Source organism: Pholcus phalangioides, unplaced genomic scaffold, assembly GCF_987345545.1.
Source record: "Pholcus phalangioides strain wild (caught in Gottingen) unplaced genomic scaffold, Ppha-v1.0 ptg000029l_1, whole genome shotgun sequence".
In the NCBI taxonomy this organism is placed as follows: Eukaryota; Metazoa; Arthropoda; class Arachnida; order Araneae; family Pholcidae; genus Pholcus; species Pholcus phalangioides.
In genome coordinates this window covers 4,554,685-4,572,343 of record NW_028301619.1, presented here as the reverse complement: position 1 = coordinate 4,572,343, position 17,659 = coordinate 4,554,685, and the positions used below count along the sequence as shown (strand labels likewise).

Sequence of the window (17,659 nt, the reverse complement as noted above, 5' to 3'; positions counted from 1 at the left end):
TCGATTCTGCTCTCCTACAGAACATAAAAATTACTTCTCCGATATTATGAAGACACCTCTCACCCTACCCCGCTATTATTATTTTTCACCGGTGCCCGCGTCTGCCTGCCCTGAAAGAATTCATCTGAATCAACAAAATAATTAATGAATGAATTTCTGTATTTTTTGTTGTTTTGTCTATATTTCCTTAAACTTGTCAACTTTCCTTAACTTGTCAAAATAATTTCCCTAAGGGAATATCTTTTGTGCGGCTGCTGATGCTGCTGTTTCAACTCGTATAAAGAAATTTAACGACGTGCTTCGGAAATAACACCGCTGTTATCGACGGCGGCTTCCAGCCATAAAATGCTAGAATTCGATTTGTTCTGTTGCCAGATGGTCCAACAGCTACCATTGTATCGAGAAAACTGAAATCTCTTACCGGTTAACTGAAATTTTTTTCTGTCTTTAAACTATTTTTCTCCTTTTTTATAGCGGTGGCATCTTTCTCACGTCAACGTACACATTACTTGCAAAAAATAAAATAAAATAGAAACAACCGAACTTGAACTTTCCTCACGTAGAATTCTAGGAATTTCAATTTAACTTTCCAGGAATAGAGAAAATGCGAACCGGCTGTTTCTTCTCTTTTTCTTAAATATTACATAAGAAAAGATAAATATAGAAAATGGCCGCCTTGCTCACATTTCCAATGGGTTTTATTCATCAATTCCAGAACTCTGAAATTTCATCAATCCTGGAATTATTTCTGTTATTATTCTTCTGTTTGTTATGTTTTTATTCTATTATTTATTCTGAATTTTCATCAATTCTGGAATTATTTCTTGCATTTTTTCTGAATTTTCATCAATTCTGGAATTATTTCTTGCATTTATTCTGAATTTTCATCAATTCTGGAATTATTTCTTGCATTTATCCTGAATTTTCATAATTTTAATTTGCTTAATTTTCGATTCCACTCTCCCACAGAATGCATCAGGGCTCCGATGTTATTATATAGGATGCCTCCAGCACCCGCTTTTATTTTTGCATCGAGCCCCGTGTCTGGTAAGAGCGGCCTTACTTTGAAAGAATTCATCTGAATCAACAAAATAATTAATGAAAAATGAATTTTCCTTTGTTTTGTTTGTTTTCTTCAACTTTTGTCAAAATAATTTCCCCTAGGGAATATATTCTGTAAGGCTGCTGCTGCTGTTTCAACTTCTAGATGGTTATAAAGAAATTTAACGACGTGCTTCGGAAATAACACCGCTATTACCGAGCCATAAAATGCTAGAATTCGATTTGTTCTGTTGCCACATGATCCAACAGCTACCAATGTATCGAGAAACCTGAAATCTCTTACCGGTTAACTGAAATAATTTTTTCTGTTTTTAAACTATTTTTCTCTCCTTTTTACAGCGATGACATTTTTCTCACGTCAACGTACATATTGCTGGCATAAAATAAAATAAACCAAACTTAAACTTTCTTCACGTAGAATTTCAGGAATTTCAATTTAACTTTCCAGGAATAGAAAAAATTCGAACCAGCTGTTTCTTCTTTTTTTCTTAAATATTACATAAGAAAAGATAAATATAGAAAATGACCGCCTTTGGCTCACATTTTCAATGGGTTTTATTCATCAGTTCTAGAACTCTGAACTTTCATCAGTTCTGGAATTATTATTCTTCTGTTTATTATGTTTCTGTTCTATTATTTATTCTGAATTTTCATCATTTACGAAATTATTTCTTGCATTTATTCTGAATTTTCATCAATTCTGGAATTATTTTCTGCATTTATTCTGAATTTTCATCAATTCTGCAATTATTTCTTGCATTTATTCTGAATTTACATAATTTTTAATTTTTTTAATTTTTGAATCCACTCTCCCACAGAATGCATCAGGGCTCCGATGTTATTAGAACGCCTCCGGCCCCCTCTTTTGTTTTTGCACAGAGCCCCGTGTCTGGTAAGGGCGGCGTTGCCCTGAAAGAATTCATCGGAATCAACAAAATAATTAATGAAAAATGAATTTTTGAATTTTGTTTTGTTTTGTTGGTTTTCTTCAACTTGTCAGAATAATTTTTCCCGGGGAATATCTTTTGTGCGGCGGCTGCTGCTGTTTCAACTCCTTCTAGATGGTTATAAAGAAATTTAACGACGTGCTTCGGAAATAACACCGATGTTATCAACGGCTTCTTGCAGCCATAAAATGCTAGAATTGATTTGTTCTGTTGCCAGATGGTCCAACAGCTACCATTGTGCCAAGAAAACTGAAACCAGTTACCAGTTAACTGAAATGTTTTTCTGTCTTTAAACTATTTTTCTCCTTTTTTTTGGTAGTAGGATCTTTCTCACGTCAACGTACATATTGCTTGCAAAAGTAAAATAAAATAGAAACAACAGAACTTGAATTTTCCTCATGTAGAATTTCGGGAACTTCAATTTAACTTTCCAGGAATAGAAAAAATTCGAGAGAACCGGCTTCTTCTTTCTTAAACATTACAGAAGGAAAGATAAATATAGAAAATGGCCGCCTTGCTCAAATTTTTCTAATGGGTTTTATTGTTTAAATCTCATCTTGGAGTTAAAACAAACCCGAAGTCTACTGGTATTTGCTATTGAAACAGTTTCGTCATGGCTTTCTGATATTTTCTTAAATTTGAGAAGCTTTTCTTTGGATGCCTTTAAGCTTTTAACTGTGCAAATAATTGTAGATTTACATTTTCTCACGAGCAAAACAAACATTCCTCTTTCTGTTCTGTAGTGTCTCTACTTCCTTTTGGGGAAGATAGATGGCGTCTTCGGAAAAATTGAGAATTGTTGAGTCTTTAACGGCCACTCATCTGCGTGGAATACTTTCATCCCGACTTACCAGACGTCCTCCTTTTTGATGGCATTTCAAGCGTCCTCCTACGTTTTAGAAAATTCGTCCTTTTCTCCTCCCTTTAGCAGGGCCGCCCTTACCAGATGCGGGGCCTGGTGCAAAAATAACAGCGAGGCCAGAGGAGTCTTAATAATTTCGGGGCCCCTCTTAACCCCGAATTTTATATTGGAAAAATATTCCGTGGGAGAGGGGAATCGAAAATTTTGAAAATGAAAGTCATGAAAATTCAGAATTAATGCAAGAAATAATTTCAGTGTCTCTTAAAATTCAGAATAAATGAAAGAAATAATTCTAAAAATATTGATGAAAATTCGGAATTCCAAAAATGATGAAATTGCAGAAAGTTCCAAAATTTATTAAAAGAATTATTGTTAGTGTGGCTGTGCTTTTTTGCGCTGTCCGTTAGTTTATGCTCTCCTTTCCAAACTTTTCTCCGATTTTTGAATTCAGGTGTCTCGGCGAGTGTTGCACTTGGAAACGTGAAATTTTTTTGTTGGCCTCAGGAACAACAAGGCAGCAACTTTTTGGTTGGAAGTTAGAGGAGGGGAGGGCCATGGAGGGGTTTAGATTTTTTTGTTCTGTGACGCACTGTGTTTTCAGTCTCGAAGCTTGTACGGAGTGGTTCCTGAACGCATTTTGAGCGTTTTTTGAATTGGAACCGTGCATCTACGGCGACCGGTTTATGGGGTAAGGACCGCATTAGGACTTGCAGGATACCCTATATATCATTTTTCAGTGATATCTGCTTTTATATCTGGTTGCTGCATTTTGGTTGTATTTGACATCCATATTTTAATGAAGATATTTTTTCAGCCACCTTGTTGGGAAATTTGGATTTTGTGGCCTTCGTACTTATTTGTATTTTCAGGTTTCCAGAATTGTTTCCTTTTTCTAGGGATAAATTTTTTTCACTCTGAAACATATATATCTCTTCGTTGATATGAGTGTTTGTGCCTCCCACCCCACCACACACATACAGTTTTACACGATTTGACCAATTGGTTACCTCCAAGCAAGGCAGATACTATTCTAAACACGGTCCCGCTTGCTCCAGGATAATATGAAAACGACAGTCCGAAAAACTGCTCTGGAACAAGAAACCGCAACATCCGATTTAAGAATGCCATTGTTTGATTACCGGCATCTAATGGCGCGTGCTGAAGGAGGAGAGAGGAGAGTGCTACCCCTCTTCCATTCAGAAACAAAAAAAACTTGCAAACAACACTCAATTCTGATTCTTAGTGGCGCCATCTATTGTGGAAATTGGAAAAAGTGACGTTAAAAAAGGTGCGTGCGCAGACGTCCTCTTTTCTCAGTTTTCGAATCTGGTAACCCTACCTTCATCATTTGAGCGTAGGGGTGCAAACATAGTGTTTCCGTATTTCAGATTCCGAAAACCCAAGTTGTCCCCGCTTGGTTAAAAACCCGAATTTCAAGCTATTCAATGGATTTTCGGAATCTGAAATACGGACGCACTATGTTTACACCCTAGGATAGGATATGACATGACTGGTTAGCCTGCTAACATACCAGTTTTTGTTAACTTGCGAGTAAGTTAATGGTGATAAAAATGCAAAAGAGGTACGTGATAAATCGTTGAGATGAACGCGAAAAATAATCGATAATGACGGAATCACGAGTAAAATACTGTAATGAAAACGTGAAATTTTCATATATTGTTTCAGTAAAATATAAAAAAGGTCACTTAGGTCACATATGTATTTTAAGGGATACGCAAGTCACATCTCTAGAGGGTGCATTAAGTATAGAAATGTAGAAAACCGCTGGTGTGTTCTAATATGTCATCCATTCCAAAACTAGTATTTGAACCTGTTTCACCGAAGTTAAGTTTGCAATCATTTGAATACAAGCACAGAGTAATAATACTCATAAGCAACATCCTAGCTTCTGCGAAAACGCGCCAAATGTAATAGCGCAGAACCTGTTCTTTCCCCGACAATACTGCTCATCTTTTCTTCACGTTCCACAAGTTTTATGAATAGCGTGCGCGGTCTATTTATATCTTAAGTCTATGAATACAAGTGACCGCTTTTTTTCTGAAACAATACTAGTTATTTTTATTGAAGTTACAAAAACCTGCATCCTTAAAAGTAAGAGTCCTATACCATGCTTTTCCTGCCCTATTTATAACTTGGCAAATATGATAATAGGTTCACATTCACAGAAAATCCCCAACGAATAAGGCAAATACAAGGAAAATACAAAACTCCTGAACTTAAGTTGCTTCATACGGCATTTAATACGAGTGCAGTGATACCTCGGCTAACGAAGATGATTCGTTCCTGAGTCATGTCAGTTAGCCAAAATTTTCGTTAGTCAAAACGCAATTTTTCATAGGTTTCGATAGAAAATCGTTTAATTCGTTCGAGATATATGCCTAATTTGGAAATGAGCTTTTTTGAAACACCAAGGAGAGCTATAAAAAAGACAAAAACTGACCGAAGGTGAAAATCAACAGCTCCAAAATTGGATAAATGAAAATTTATAGGAAGATGAAGATACTGAAGATCTTTTTATTTTACACAACCAACACCAGTACACCAGTTTAAGTAGTAACCTAATCGATTTCGTAGGTCTTAACATGCATTTGTGATTTGGTCAGCTCGTATCCGTGCCTGATACATGCAGATGAAAAAGATAAGCTCTTAGAATGTCCAGACTGTTCAGTTTGACACTGAGAGTCTTACACTGAAAGAACGGATGGTCTGAAAACATAGGCTGCCTTTTTTTCAATGCATTTGATATTAGTTGAATTTTTCATTTTACATGAAATGGTTCAAAAATTTTCAGAAAGGGAAGTGGAGGTATATCTGGAAAAAGATTCCGACGTGGACATGAACTAATCGGGCTTGAGTGACAGCAATGATGATTGACTCTAAAATTTAGCTCACGACGTGGTTGTTTTATGTTTTATGCACCCCTATCAACAACAGTGTTCGTTATTCGAATCCGCATTCGTTAGCCGAGGTAGAAAAATAAAAACCTTCGTAAACCGAGGTATAACTGATAGTAAAACCCACTAAGTTTACCACTTGTGTAAGTTGCCCATGTGAGAAAATTATTGTACCATACGGAGGTGGTCTACTTATACAAATTTCACAGTATAATATGCTTGTTTATTATTGTCATCTGAAACTGTTAGTCAGCACTATCACATTCAAATAAAACCACCATCGAGAGAATAAGTAAAATCATTGACTTCACCAATTGAAAGTCATCGAACGTTTGTAAATTAATCTTGACAAACATCTGAGACTTTCCATCCCACCACTAATATAAAGCACCATGAATGAAGTCTTCTCCCAGAACTTTTTGAAAAGTTTCAAATGTGCAGCCATAATTGTCAACGTGCTGGATTATTACTATTTTTCACTCTATATTCCAACAGTATATTTTAATAAAATAAGAGAAATTCACTGTTTTCCTAATCGCTATTTGACAATATGGAGTAGATTTTTTTATGGTACTGTTATCTTTGGCTCCCGAACAATAAAAAAACTAACTAAAAATATGTCATTCGGCACTCTCACAAGTGATATAAATTCACTTATATGTATACAAACACACACACACATTCAGCAACCTCTTTTGCAGTTCACCTTAACCTCAGAGTTTCGAAAGTAAGCCTGAAGCTAAAGCAGCTGATTTATCCCAAATCCGGAAGGAAATTTATCTCCCGGAGAAACCGAGCGTCAGCTAGTTATCTAAAAGAGCTTCAAGGAAATGAAATGTGACGGTGTTTACGATGGCTCGAAAATTATGACAAGCGTCACTACCTTCGAAGGTCTTGCCATTTGCTTATGTGTTATGATCTCACAGCTTATCCATGAAACATTCGAAGCTTTCAAATAGAAGTTGATAGCTCCCTCGAGTAAACATAAAATTGTCTTTAAATCTTCATTTTTTTTAAACCCCAAGGGAGTATTTGAGTTGGTCTTTTCCGGACTGGAGTAAGTTTTTCGTTTTTATTTTTCGAATTTTTTTCCAATGATTTTCTACAGTCTAGGATTAGAAAGAAAGGAAACATAGAAGGTAATCATTTTGATCGATTGTTCTCTATTCACCTTCAATATTCTTTAGATATAAGTTTCTTTCTGCGAAAGATCCCAAGGGGAAATGTGTAAAATACGATTTCGTCGGAGAACTTCCAGTCCCCACAACACGAAAGTGTGATGACAGCCACTTTATCATCTGCCTTTCCGTGTTTGATTATATTTCCCACTGGCTTTCATGTTATTTCATTTATCGCCTTTGAAAAATGTCTGGCTCTTCTTATGCTTCGTGTGTGCGTTTGTTTTTCCATATAATATTCTCCTAATCAGCTGACTAGTTTATCATATAATTTGTTTTTCATATCAGTTTATGATTCATAACAGTTTAAATAACGTTCAAAACTTTTGAATATCATAAACTGCTGTATCATTTCAATTTTTTTCATCCAAAATATTCTGTTTTACTTTCACCACTTAACGCTTTAAGTGGCATTGACGAGATATCTCGCCTCCTCAAAAGCCTCTTACATTAGCATTGACAAGTCCTGATATTTTGTGAAGTTGATTTCTGAATGGAACATTTTTCCTTATAACCTTTAGTTTGATTGCTGAAAATAAGAAGAAAGCCTACTTCATTTAATGGCATTTTTAAAGGGGTGTAGTGATTTCTGCAATTCCTCTTATAAAGGGTTAACTTATCACCTGAATTCAATTGTGCTATGAAAATATTTTTTTTTTACTTGGGAATGCAGTGAGCTTCTGAATCGGATGCGATCGGGATATGAGATCATTTGATCATTTTTGTTGCACCCAAGGAATGGTTACTTTACCGCTGGTATGAGCAGGAATTACAAAACGTGGCTTCTATGTTTCTGAAGGCAACTCACTGCCTTCAAATGAAAATTTTTTTTTAATTGTAGAAAATGATTTTATCTCAATTTATTTTGTGAAAGAATTTTTTTTCACAAAATCCAAAATATTCTTTTATTTATTTTTTTGCATGAAACAAATAAAAACAAAGTTATGGCTGATTTAAATCAATTGAAACAATAGTCAAAGGCAACAAACAATAGTTTTCAAACGCGTTTTAGGAAGACTCATGTTTTTTCGTCACTTTATTCATGAGAAACTAAATTTCTCAAAACTATGTATGATATTTTCATGACAATTTTTTCAACAGTGATTCAGATAGTATTAGCTGTGCAATGAACTAGGATCTTGGCTATATGTTCAGAATTTAGAATTTTACAACTGTTTGAAAATAAAATATAGAATTTTTGTGTCAAATTCACGTATTGTTTCACGAAAACTGCCATATCTCAGAGAATATTTCGTGTCCCTTAAAGTTTTAGTTCATTGCACAGAAAGGTCGTAGCAAAATATACCAAAACTGTTCGATTATATGCTTTTGTTTCCGATATACAATGTCTGTCGTAAGTATTGAAAATAAGCTCTAATTTTGAGAACATAATATAAAATATCTCAAAAGTTTATAGAAATATTTCGAAAATTTCTCTGGATTTCCTTACTTTATACATATATTATCATTAAAACCACACTGTTTAAAAAAAAAAGTGCCCCGCACGTCGTCCGTTGCCTCAACATAAATACATAGAACGTAGATCCATGTACAAATGAGTCTTAATGGTGATTTACCAAGATCTCGTTCATATTTTCTACCCAGGGCAGAGTTTTATACCACTGATGCTACACACACACACAAGCAAATTGTGGAAATTTCTAACAGGATAATAAAAATATTTTTCAACAACTAGCCGACCTGATATGTATATTTATCACCCGTCCGTTAATATCCTTCGCTGCTGAGTATAAAATTGTTCCTGAACACAAAAATGTCAGAAACTTTTTGATCATCGTGATGCGAGTACAATACGGCTAATATTTAATACTTGTATTTCTTTCTTGTACTCTAGCCTGGTTGCGTTAACACAACAGAAATCGATATCAAAAAAGCATGTCGTATAAACAAGCCTGGAGGAACAAAGGTAAAGCATTGTTTAAAGAATAAGACTTATCGTTTTTTCTATAACATCAGATTATTTAAATAATTATAATATTAATTCTCAAGCTTCCATATGCCATCAAACTATAGAGGAATGATATTGATATTGGTACGTGGTTGGCTTTTCGTGAAAACTGGTCATGGAATAATCGAATTATAACAATTGAGGCATTTGTTTATGTGGATATATAATTAATTAAGGTATCCGACTACGTTGAAAACGTCATTTTGGAAGAAAATATGGATTTTCATTTTTTTATTTTTTATAAAAGCCCCATTTGTTGGAATTCCAAAACGGGCCTTGTTTTGTTTATATGATGCTTAGAATCAAAGTTACGTTCATTTTAGTGTTGCGTTTTTACATACAAGTAATACGCGAATAAAGACTTTAAACGCGTTTTACGAAGAATGCTATTTTTGACATTTTACTTGACTTTGTGACACGATTTCTAAAAATTGATGCATTGCATTCTTACGAAATCTTAACGTGATATTTTGCTATATATTGTTGAGGTTATGAACCAAAATCTAAGGTCTATCACATATATTTTTTGAATTACAGTGTTTTATAGACAAAATGTAGGAAGAAATTTCAAAAAATTCACACGTACTAAAACATATTTTGTTGTAACTTATGAACATATCGTGCAATCATTTAAATTTTGGTTCATAACCTGCAAAATTACTAGCTAAATGCACTATGAAAATCACAAAGCATTTCATTATTAAAATTTTTTGCAATCGTGTTTCGAATATCACATGAATTTTGCCTAAAATTTGACATAAAAACGACTTTTCCATAGAAAATATAATAGATAGACCAAAATTTGTCACTGCTTTGACCATTTCGAGACACTTTCTATCAAAAAATGTATTTAAATTTCACTCCAGGACCATTTTAAAGAAAAGTGACAAGAAAGGTAGTCGGATACCTTAAAGGAATAATTTCATGCATCTCAGAGTTTTACACCAGTGTATTATTACCTGATGGTACGAGAAAATTGTGGAAATTTCTAACAGGATAATAAAAATATTTTTTTCATCTCATTTTAAGCATCTCAGATGCATGGTTAGATAAGCTGAAAGAGATCTCGTTCACATTAACTAAATCTCGTTCGAAACTAAAATTCATCACAGTCAAATATGCACAACAATCGAAAGAAAGTTTCCTATTTGATGTGAAAAAATAATACATTTTCAAGAAATTTTATTTCAAAGTTTTCTTGACAATGATATTTTCCAAATTGCGTCGTGGATGCCAACAAACACATCTAGTTCGCAGTAAGTGTTGAAAATATCGATTGCATCGTTAAAGTCGTACGGACAGCTGGGGTGGTTTTGGAAAAGCATCTATAAAAAATAGTTAATACTCTTTCTTAATGACCAATGACGTATCGATCGTTAAGATACTCGAAAACAAATATAAAAACGTTGATGGTGAGGAAAAACCTTGTGCGATCGTTGGAATACGGCAGAAGTTCACTCAATGCGGAAATATATGCCTTTGAAAGATTAATTTGATAAAACCCTCACGCATCAAATTAATGTCTTCTAAAACAGCATTTGTGGTTAATTTTATTATTTACAGTAACGCTCATTGTTTCCTATCTAGCCAAATAATTTGCAGTTAGCTGCTCCTGGAGGAAGGATATCACCAACAATGCCAGAATCTTATTCGTCATATGCTTTGAACTCTCTTAAACAACAAGTAAGTACAAAATGTATAACATTCTCCTTACCATTTAATTGCATTTCAATTCATAAGTTGGAAGAAAAATGATTATCATATTCTCTCCTGTCATGGGCCGCGTCACGAACATATTAAAATGAAATAAAAGAATACACATACTCATGGAAAAGCTTATTAAACATCTACATTGTATGCCGCAATTTAATTTTAATCATAAAAAATCTTAGACAAAATCAGAAATATTGAATAGATAATTTAAATCAAGACGAACAGAAAATAATTTTCATTCAAGCAAAAAATAACAATTTGCAGCTCAAAACATTGCCACTTTCACAAAGTGGCCAAGGCCTCTGTGGTGAGATATACTTTATAGTCTGTACACACACACACACTTTCAATTACTTTTTAAAACAAAGGAAGATTAAACTTTATTGAGGCAACTGTCAGACGGATCCTAACACATGAAAAAGCATACCACAGAGTGACGTTATCAAGAGCCACACCTAAAGATATCTTCTATTCGAGGATGATTATTGATTAAAAATGATCACATTGACTTTTTCCGGAATTTCACTAAGCGTCACAGAGAAACAATTTGTTGTAGCTGCAGTCGAAAGCGAGGAAACAAAATAGTTTGATATAGAGAGTATGCAGGGTGTCCTGTAAGTGCTAATGCAGCCTTTATCTCATTAACCGTCCGTCCCAGAGGTATGACACCAATTTAAAAAATGCTCAAAAGGCGTACAAAAATTACCTTGTACCAGTTTTGAAAGTGAAAATACAGTGTGTCACAAAATAAGAAATCTAAATTTTTAAACAGCCCCCCCCCCTTGTTCTTCATCTTCCAAGCAGGAAGTTGTTGCCCTGTATTTCCTGAGGCCAACAGAAAAAAAATTCCATGTTTCTAAGTGCAATATTCGCAATGATATTTTTGAACTCTAAAATTGGAGAAAAGTTATGAAAGAACAGCAAAAACTTACGGACGCAGTGTTCCTTTCCCTCATTTATGCTGTCCTTTCCCAACTTTTCCCAATTCTTCACAAGTTTTGAATTTGAATATGTCAGTGAATATTGATATCTTTCAATTGATATATTGAACTTAGAAACTTGGGATTTTCTAATTGGAAAGAGTACATGAGTCTTTTTTTTAAAATAAAAATTTAGATTTCTTCAAAAGGCTTTAACCAAAGAAAAGAAGTCAAGACACAGGCCGTGGTTTGGCAAATGAGAACAAAGAAAAAATAATTGTTCAATTCTACGATGATTAAAAGAAATTAATAGTCCTTATTGGGGAATGCTGTCACAACAATCGTAAACGACGAACAAATTAGTATCCCCGCTGCCAATCGCTCTTGCACAGCGAAACGTTCCATTTTTTGTGAGTAAATAAAACATCTATTTCGTTGAATGATGAGTGTTAATTCGCCAAATGTTGCTAAGCATGCAACACATTCGACTAACGTTTTTTAATTTAGTTTAGCTAAAAGTAATTTTAAAAAAAAAAAGCAAGAAACTTGCAGCAAATTGAATTACATTATTTTTTACTGCGTTGAATTTACAGATTCCTAATAATTTTTTTTTTTTGCTTTAATAGTTTTTGTTGCACCACGGTCATTTTCTGCACGCGAGAGCTAATTGGACCGGGACCTACAATTTATTGCCAGTTCCGAACGGCAGCTTTTTTTTAATACTCACCGAGAGGTTGGTTCACTAACCCTTTGATATGGGACTCAATCCTGCGGTAGCAGCTTTTTCTATGGTCATGTCGCCGTTTCTGTTGTACCTATGGTGTCAGGATTTTTTTTTTTTGTCATCATAATATTCAAATATATTCAGTATTGCAAGTAATATTTCAAATAAAGTTATATAATGTAGTGACATACATGAATTCAAAAAGAGTAGGTATTGACTATTGAGTAGGTATAGGTCATTGACTTGATATTAAAGTTTATGCAAAGAAATCTGAAAAATCGATATCGTTTTTAACACTTTTTTTGCAAAACACACAGAGCTTTGCAAGAAAACAAAACCATGAGTCTGAAAACGTGATGTATCACTAATTTGCTGGGATTACAATCTTGATATTAATCGTTAAGATAATGTATGTACCAAAAGATAAAAAAACTAAGGGAGGATGAAAAAAAATCATTAGACAATCTTGCGATAGAATATTTCTCATTGAGTTAATTGAGTTGGGGTATTATAACAAATATGTATGAGCCAAAGAAATCAATGAAGCAAATCAATTTATTTGATACTGAAAATAATAGAAGATTACTGAGATTTTAAACTGATTCAAATCGTTAATTATTCTTCAAACACTATTAAAAATTATCTTATTGGAAATGGCAAAAAATAGTTGGGTTTATAATTTTGTGATAAAGTAATTAAAGTTTTCATTTAAGAAAGAAATGAATTTGTGAATTATTTTATGTATGCGTAATTAGCACGAGTGATTTAAACCCACTTAGTTTTATTTCTTAATTGCATTTTTGTACGTGTTTTATTGGTGTTATTTTATTTTTTATTGTTTGTTTTCCGTTAGTTTATATTAACAGTAATTATGCAATACGTTCTGCCTTATGACTATATAAAATTAACAAAAAAACTTAGTATTGATTCTTTCGGTCTCCTTATTCATCGAAATTGATATGGCGTGGAGGTTGTATGAATTTTGCTCTATTATTTTTTAAGTCTGCGTTAGTCATTGATAAATTTTGAATGATGTTACCAATAACATACATTAACCGTAAGAGTACTTTTCATTGTTTCCTGCTATTCTGTCTAGTCTATCTCAGTTTACCAAGTCGAGTAAGTGCTTCAGTGAATGGGTATGGAATGAGCGCAAATAATAATTGTACATGATGGATGTGTGTTTCAAACTTGAATATACAAGGGTCGATCAAAATGTTTTCGAATCGCTCCAACAGAAAATTCAGGGAAGAACTTGCTGAACATGCTGCCATGTGAGCCACGTAGCTGAGTTTTATTAAAAAAGAAAGACATGCCATTTTTTTTTTCTCGCACGTTACGTTTACTTCTTGCTTTTGAAATTAACGAAATTTAGACAGCGAGCTTACGTTTTCGATTTTTACGTGATATTTGGAAAAGTACGGCTTAAGGCGACTGCCTGCCTTCTAGGTACATGTTTTTATAAAAAGTCATTTTGTATAAAACGAGTGTGGTTTTGGTTTGGATATGGTATAAAATTAAGAGAATACGTGTTATTCGTGTTATTTCATGAATATTTTGGCAAGAAAATTTACTGTCAATTTCATATATAGAATTAACATATTTTTAGTACTTCTACTAGACATTGTACACTATAAACTACTGCTTGTATCACCCTTTTCTTCACACAGATTATTGCTCTGACATTTTTCTGCGCAATGAACTCCAAGTTTTAGAATGCTAAAAAACATTTTGAGATATGATTGTTTACGTGAAAAAATACACTTAAAAATATGCATTTATCGTTAGAAATGCTTGATATTCTCAATTCAAAATCATGTAAATCTAAAAGTTTCAAACACATTGCTTAATTTTTAGTTCATTGCATAGCTTGAGCTGTCTAAAATACAGTGGGAAATTTCATAGGGATATTTTGAAAAATGTTTGAGCTATGAATTTTTACGTGAAGTGGAAAAGCCAAAAATGCAAATCTTCAGAAAACGCATTCAAATCAATTCAATCTCGATTTATATAGATCATTGTATTCGTTTTACTTGACTGACAATAACTTCGCTTTACTTAAGTGACAATAACTTCGCTTTACTTAATTGACAATAACTTCACTTTACTTAATTGACAATAACTTCGCTTTACTTAATTGACAATAACTTCGCTTTACTTAATTGACAATAACTTCGCTTTACTTAATTGACAATAACTTCGCTTTACTTAATTGACAATAACTTCGCTTTACTTAATTGACAATAACTCTGCTTCTGGTTATTGTAGAGACAAAAATGAAACAGAATAGAATAACTTCACTTTCAAATGAACACAAAATCAATTTCAGGAATTTTTGATAAATTTGTCATTTGAAAGCAGGCAATCGCCTTAAACACCAGAAATGTCAAGAAAATCTTCCGATGACCATGCTCTACGGAAAAATCAAGATTGTGAGTGACATGCTCATTGTAATATCTGCCAACATAGACAATCCTGAAAAAGCACAACCTTTGTGAATATCAGGAAAAAAAGTCAGTGGAGTGCAATTGCAAATTTTGCCACTTCCATTTCTTCATAGAAAATTTTGTGCAAGTAACTGAACTAACAAATGGAGCAATGCTAAATCGAAAGTAACTTAATATGAATCGAATATGTTCTACCTATAATATAGGAATAAACAAAACTCTTGAAGCAATTTTCATTATTAGAGTAATCAATTGTCTTGTCGTAATGTAATAAGGTAAGTGATTAATCAAATGATGATTTTCATTCTGTAATTTTTCACCGTTCGTAGTCGGAAGCTACACAATTGTGAAGGTTTGTAACATATTTTCGCATTTTATTTCTTATTACATAGCTCTCGATGCTGAGGAAAAAAGTGGACAGAGCCAATGTGAAAATGTCCAAAGTGTCGGAATCGTAAGTGATTTCGTTCATTTTATCAAATGCACAGTATATATGTTACGCTAATTGCGGTTATTATCTATTCTTACCAATCGTCTTACTAAGTTTAATAAATTTATCACTTTTACCGGCGAATATGCATAATACCCAAGCGTCGTTGGTAAATTTGATAAATATGAAAAAAACTCCAAATGAGTCTTGTATGTGTGATGATTACAGTCCGACCCCGATATAATGATAACAAATTTTACGATATAGTACGATATATCATGTTTACCGACGCTTGGGTATTATGCATTAATCACCGATAAAAATGATTAATTTATTGAATATATATAAAATTTACCAACGACACTTGGGTACTATAACTAATTGCTGATAAAAGTGATAAATTTAGGGAAATTTATCAAACTTACCGAAATGCTTGGTAAGTATACATAATGACCGGTTATTATGTATAATATCCGCATTTATCACATTTACCGTAACATATACACGCAACTACGGTTTAGACTATACAGTATCTTTGTATAACCAAAAATAATAGACGAGTACTAGTGATTTCAGTTCGAAAATTGATAGTTTATGCTTGTCTATTCCTCCTGTTCTATATCGTATATTCTATTTTATCTCTGTCGCATACATCGACGTTTTATTTGTTAATAATACTTGCGAACATTTTAATATAAATGTGTGTATGTGACGTATTTTAAGCTCCAAAAGTGATACTGCTATTTTTTGTAAAAGTATATTGAACTACGCTGTTAACTGTGTGGAGATCCATATCGATTTTCCTAATAAAATGAAGCCCGCCTGATATTAATGAAACATTCTGGTGTTATCAAGGAAACAGTTATTTTCCGGATATTTTGCTGAGGTGAACTCGGAAAGAAAAGTCATCACGTCTCCGCCGGGACTCGAACCCAGGCCCTCTTGCATACCGGGCAAGCATGCTACCATCTACACCACTGGAGACATGACCCTGCCTTCCTTATTTCACGCACTGTGGCGTGAGGCGCTGAAGTAGAGGCATTAGTAGCCTTTCTTAACTTCAGGAAATGGCCCCCGGGTTGGACGGTTTAGAGTGTGATAGGTGGCTTTTTCTCAGCCCGAGATAAGGAAGGCAGGGTCATGTCTCCAGTGGTGTAGATGGTAGCATGCTTGCCCGGTATGCAAGAGGGCCTGGGTTCGAGTCCCGGCGGAGACGTCATGACTTCTCTTTCCGAGTTCACCTCAGCAAAATATCCGGAAAATAACTGTTTCCTTGATATCTCGGGCTGAGAAAAAGCCATCTATCTCATTCTGGTGTTAGCTGGAAAAAACATTGTCTACTATTCAACCTGCTCAAGATACATCAGAATATGATGAAAACACATGCATCAATGCATATTTACTGCAATCACGATAAAAACCTCAAAATGGAATCTGAGATGTGGTCAAGCGCATTTAATATCCACCGATACATTAGTAAGAAAGCCCAATTTCTCATACTGTGTCAGTTTTAGTTGATTTAAATTTAAAAAATACAAAATACTTTATAATGTAAGGGTACGAACATAGTGCAAGCTGGTTTTCGCTTCTGCAAGTCGGCGCCGTTGCTGATCGGTTCAAAACCTGAATTTCAGGTTTCCTAACCAATTCGTAACGGCTCCGACATGTAGAATCAAACACCAGCGTGCACTATGTTCGTACCCTTATACCGTCCTTTGGCCAGTATCACCCAATTATAGTTGTATCGAAGAGCTTCTACAAAACTTTTATTCAATTTTTTTTATTTTTTTTTATCAAAGTTATTACTTATAGTAACTTATTAGTTACTTGTTAAAGTTATCTTCATTTTTATCAAAGTCGGCCATTACACTATCATATTTATTTGCCAAACATATTTTATAAAAAATCTTTGTTAAAGAACTTCTATAGTGTAATACTGGCCTAAAGGATGGATATTATGCAAATAATAGCAGGAATTATCTATAATTTATAACTTGACAGGTCAAAAAAATCAAATTTGCTTATAATAAGAAGTCCGTTACAACGGCAATTTTCCCTGTGATTGTGAGCTCCCGTTGTAACGGACTTTTATTATAATAGTGTAACGCGTACACATGTAAATATTCACGAGGGAGAAGCATTGTACAGACTTAAAATATCAGCACGCATCTAGCTGATTCTTGATCATCCTACAGCCTTGCGAGTTTTGTTGTCCGGCTTATCTGCTCTTTTCTGTGATGAATGCTATACGAACACTGGTCGTACATTCACGCTAGCATGATTCGCAACGACAGATATTACCGTGGAAATGCATCGCGGTGCGATTACACGACGATCACTTTTAGCACAAAGGGACAGCTCGAGAGAGAGAGATGGTTCATTGGTAGCTGCTACGGATGTATATGGCTACATTATCACGCAGAGAAATGTTTGCCTATTCTCAACATCGAACGCTTCCAATTACGATTGTCGAATCCACTGTAACTCGTTGT

General features: G+C 34.1%; 1 protein-coding gene and 2 non-coding genes across 4 annotated transcripts in view; 2 read left to right on the top strand and 1 right to left on the bottom strand.

Moving 5' to 3' along the window:
- LOC149067598 (regulator of G protein signaling 7-like) overlaps positions 1-17,659 on the top strand; it is a 181,447-nt gene that overhangs the window by 147,289 nt on the left and 16,499 nt on the right. For both annotated transcript variants that reach the window (XM_089252502.1, XM_089252503.1), the window contains exons 8-10: positions 8,820-8,891; positions 10,521-10,616; positions 15,130-15,191. In XM_089252502.1, the coding sequence (XP_089108628.1) occupies positions 8,820-8,891; positions 10,521-10,616; positions 15,130-15,191 (230 nt within the window). The remainder of the gene's footprint in view (positions 1-8,819; positions 8,892-10,520; positions 10,617-15,129; positions 15,192-17,659) is intronic.
- On the bottom strand, positions 16,079-16,152 carry TRNAT-GGU (transfer RNA threonine (anticodon GGU)). The gene has a single exon. It is a non-coding gene; the product is annotated as a tRNA-Thr (tRNA).
- TRNAT-GGU (transfer RNA threonine (anticodon GGU)) lies at positions 16,310-16,383 on the top strand. Its single transcript has one exon. It is a non-coding gene; the product is annotated as a tRNA-Thr (tRNA).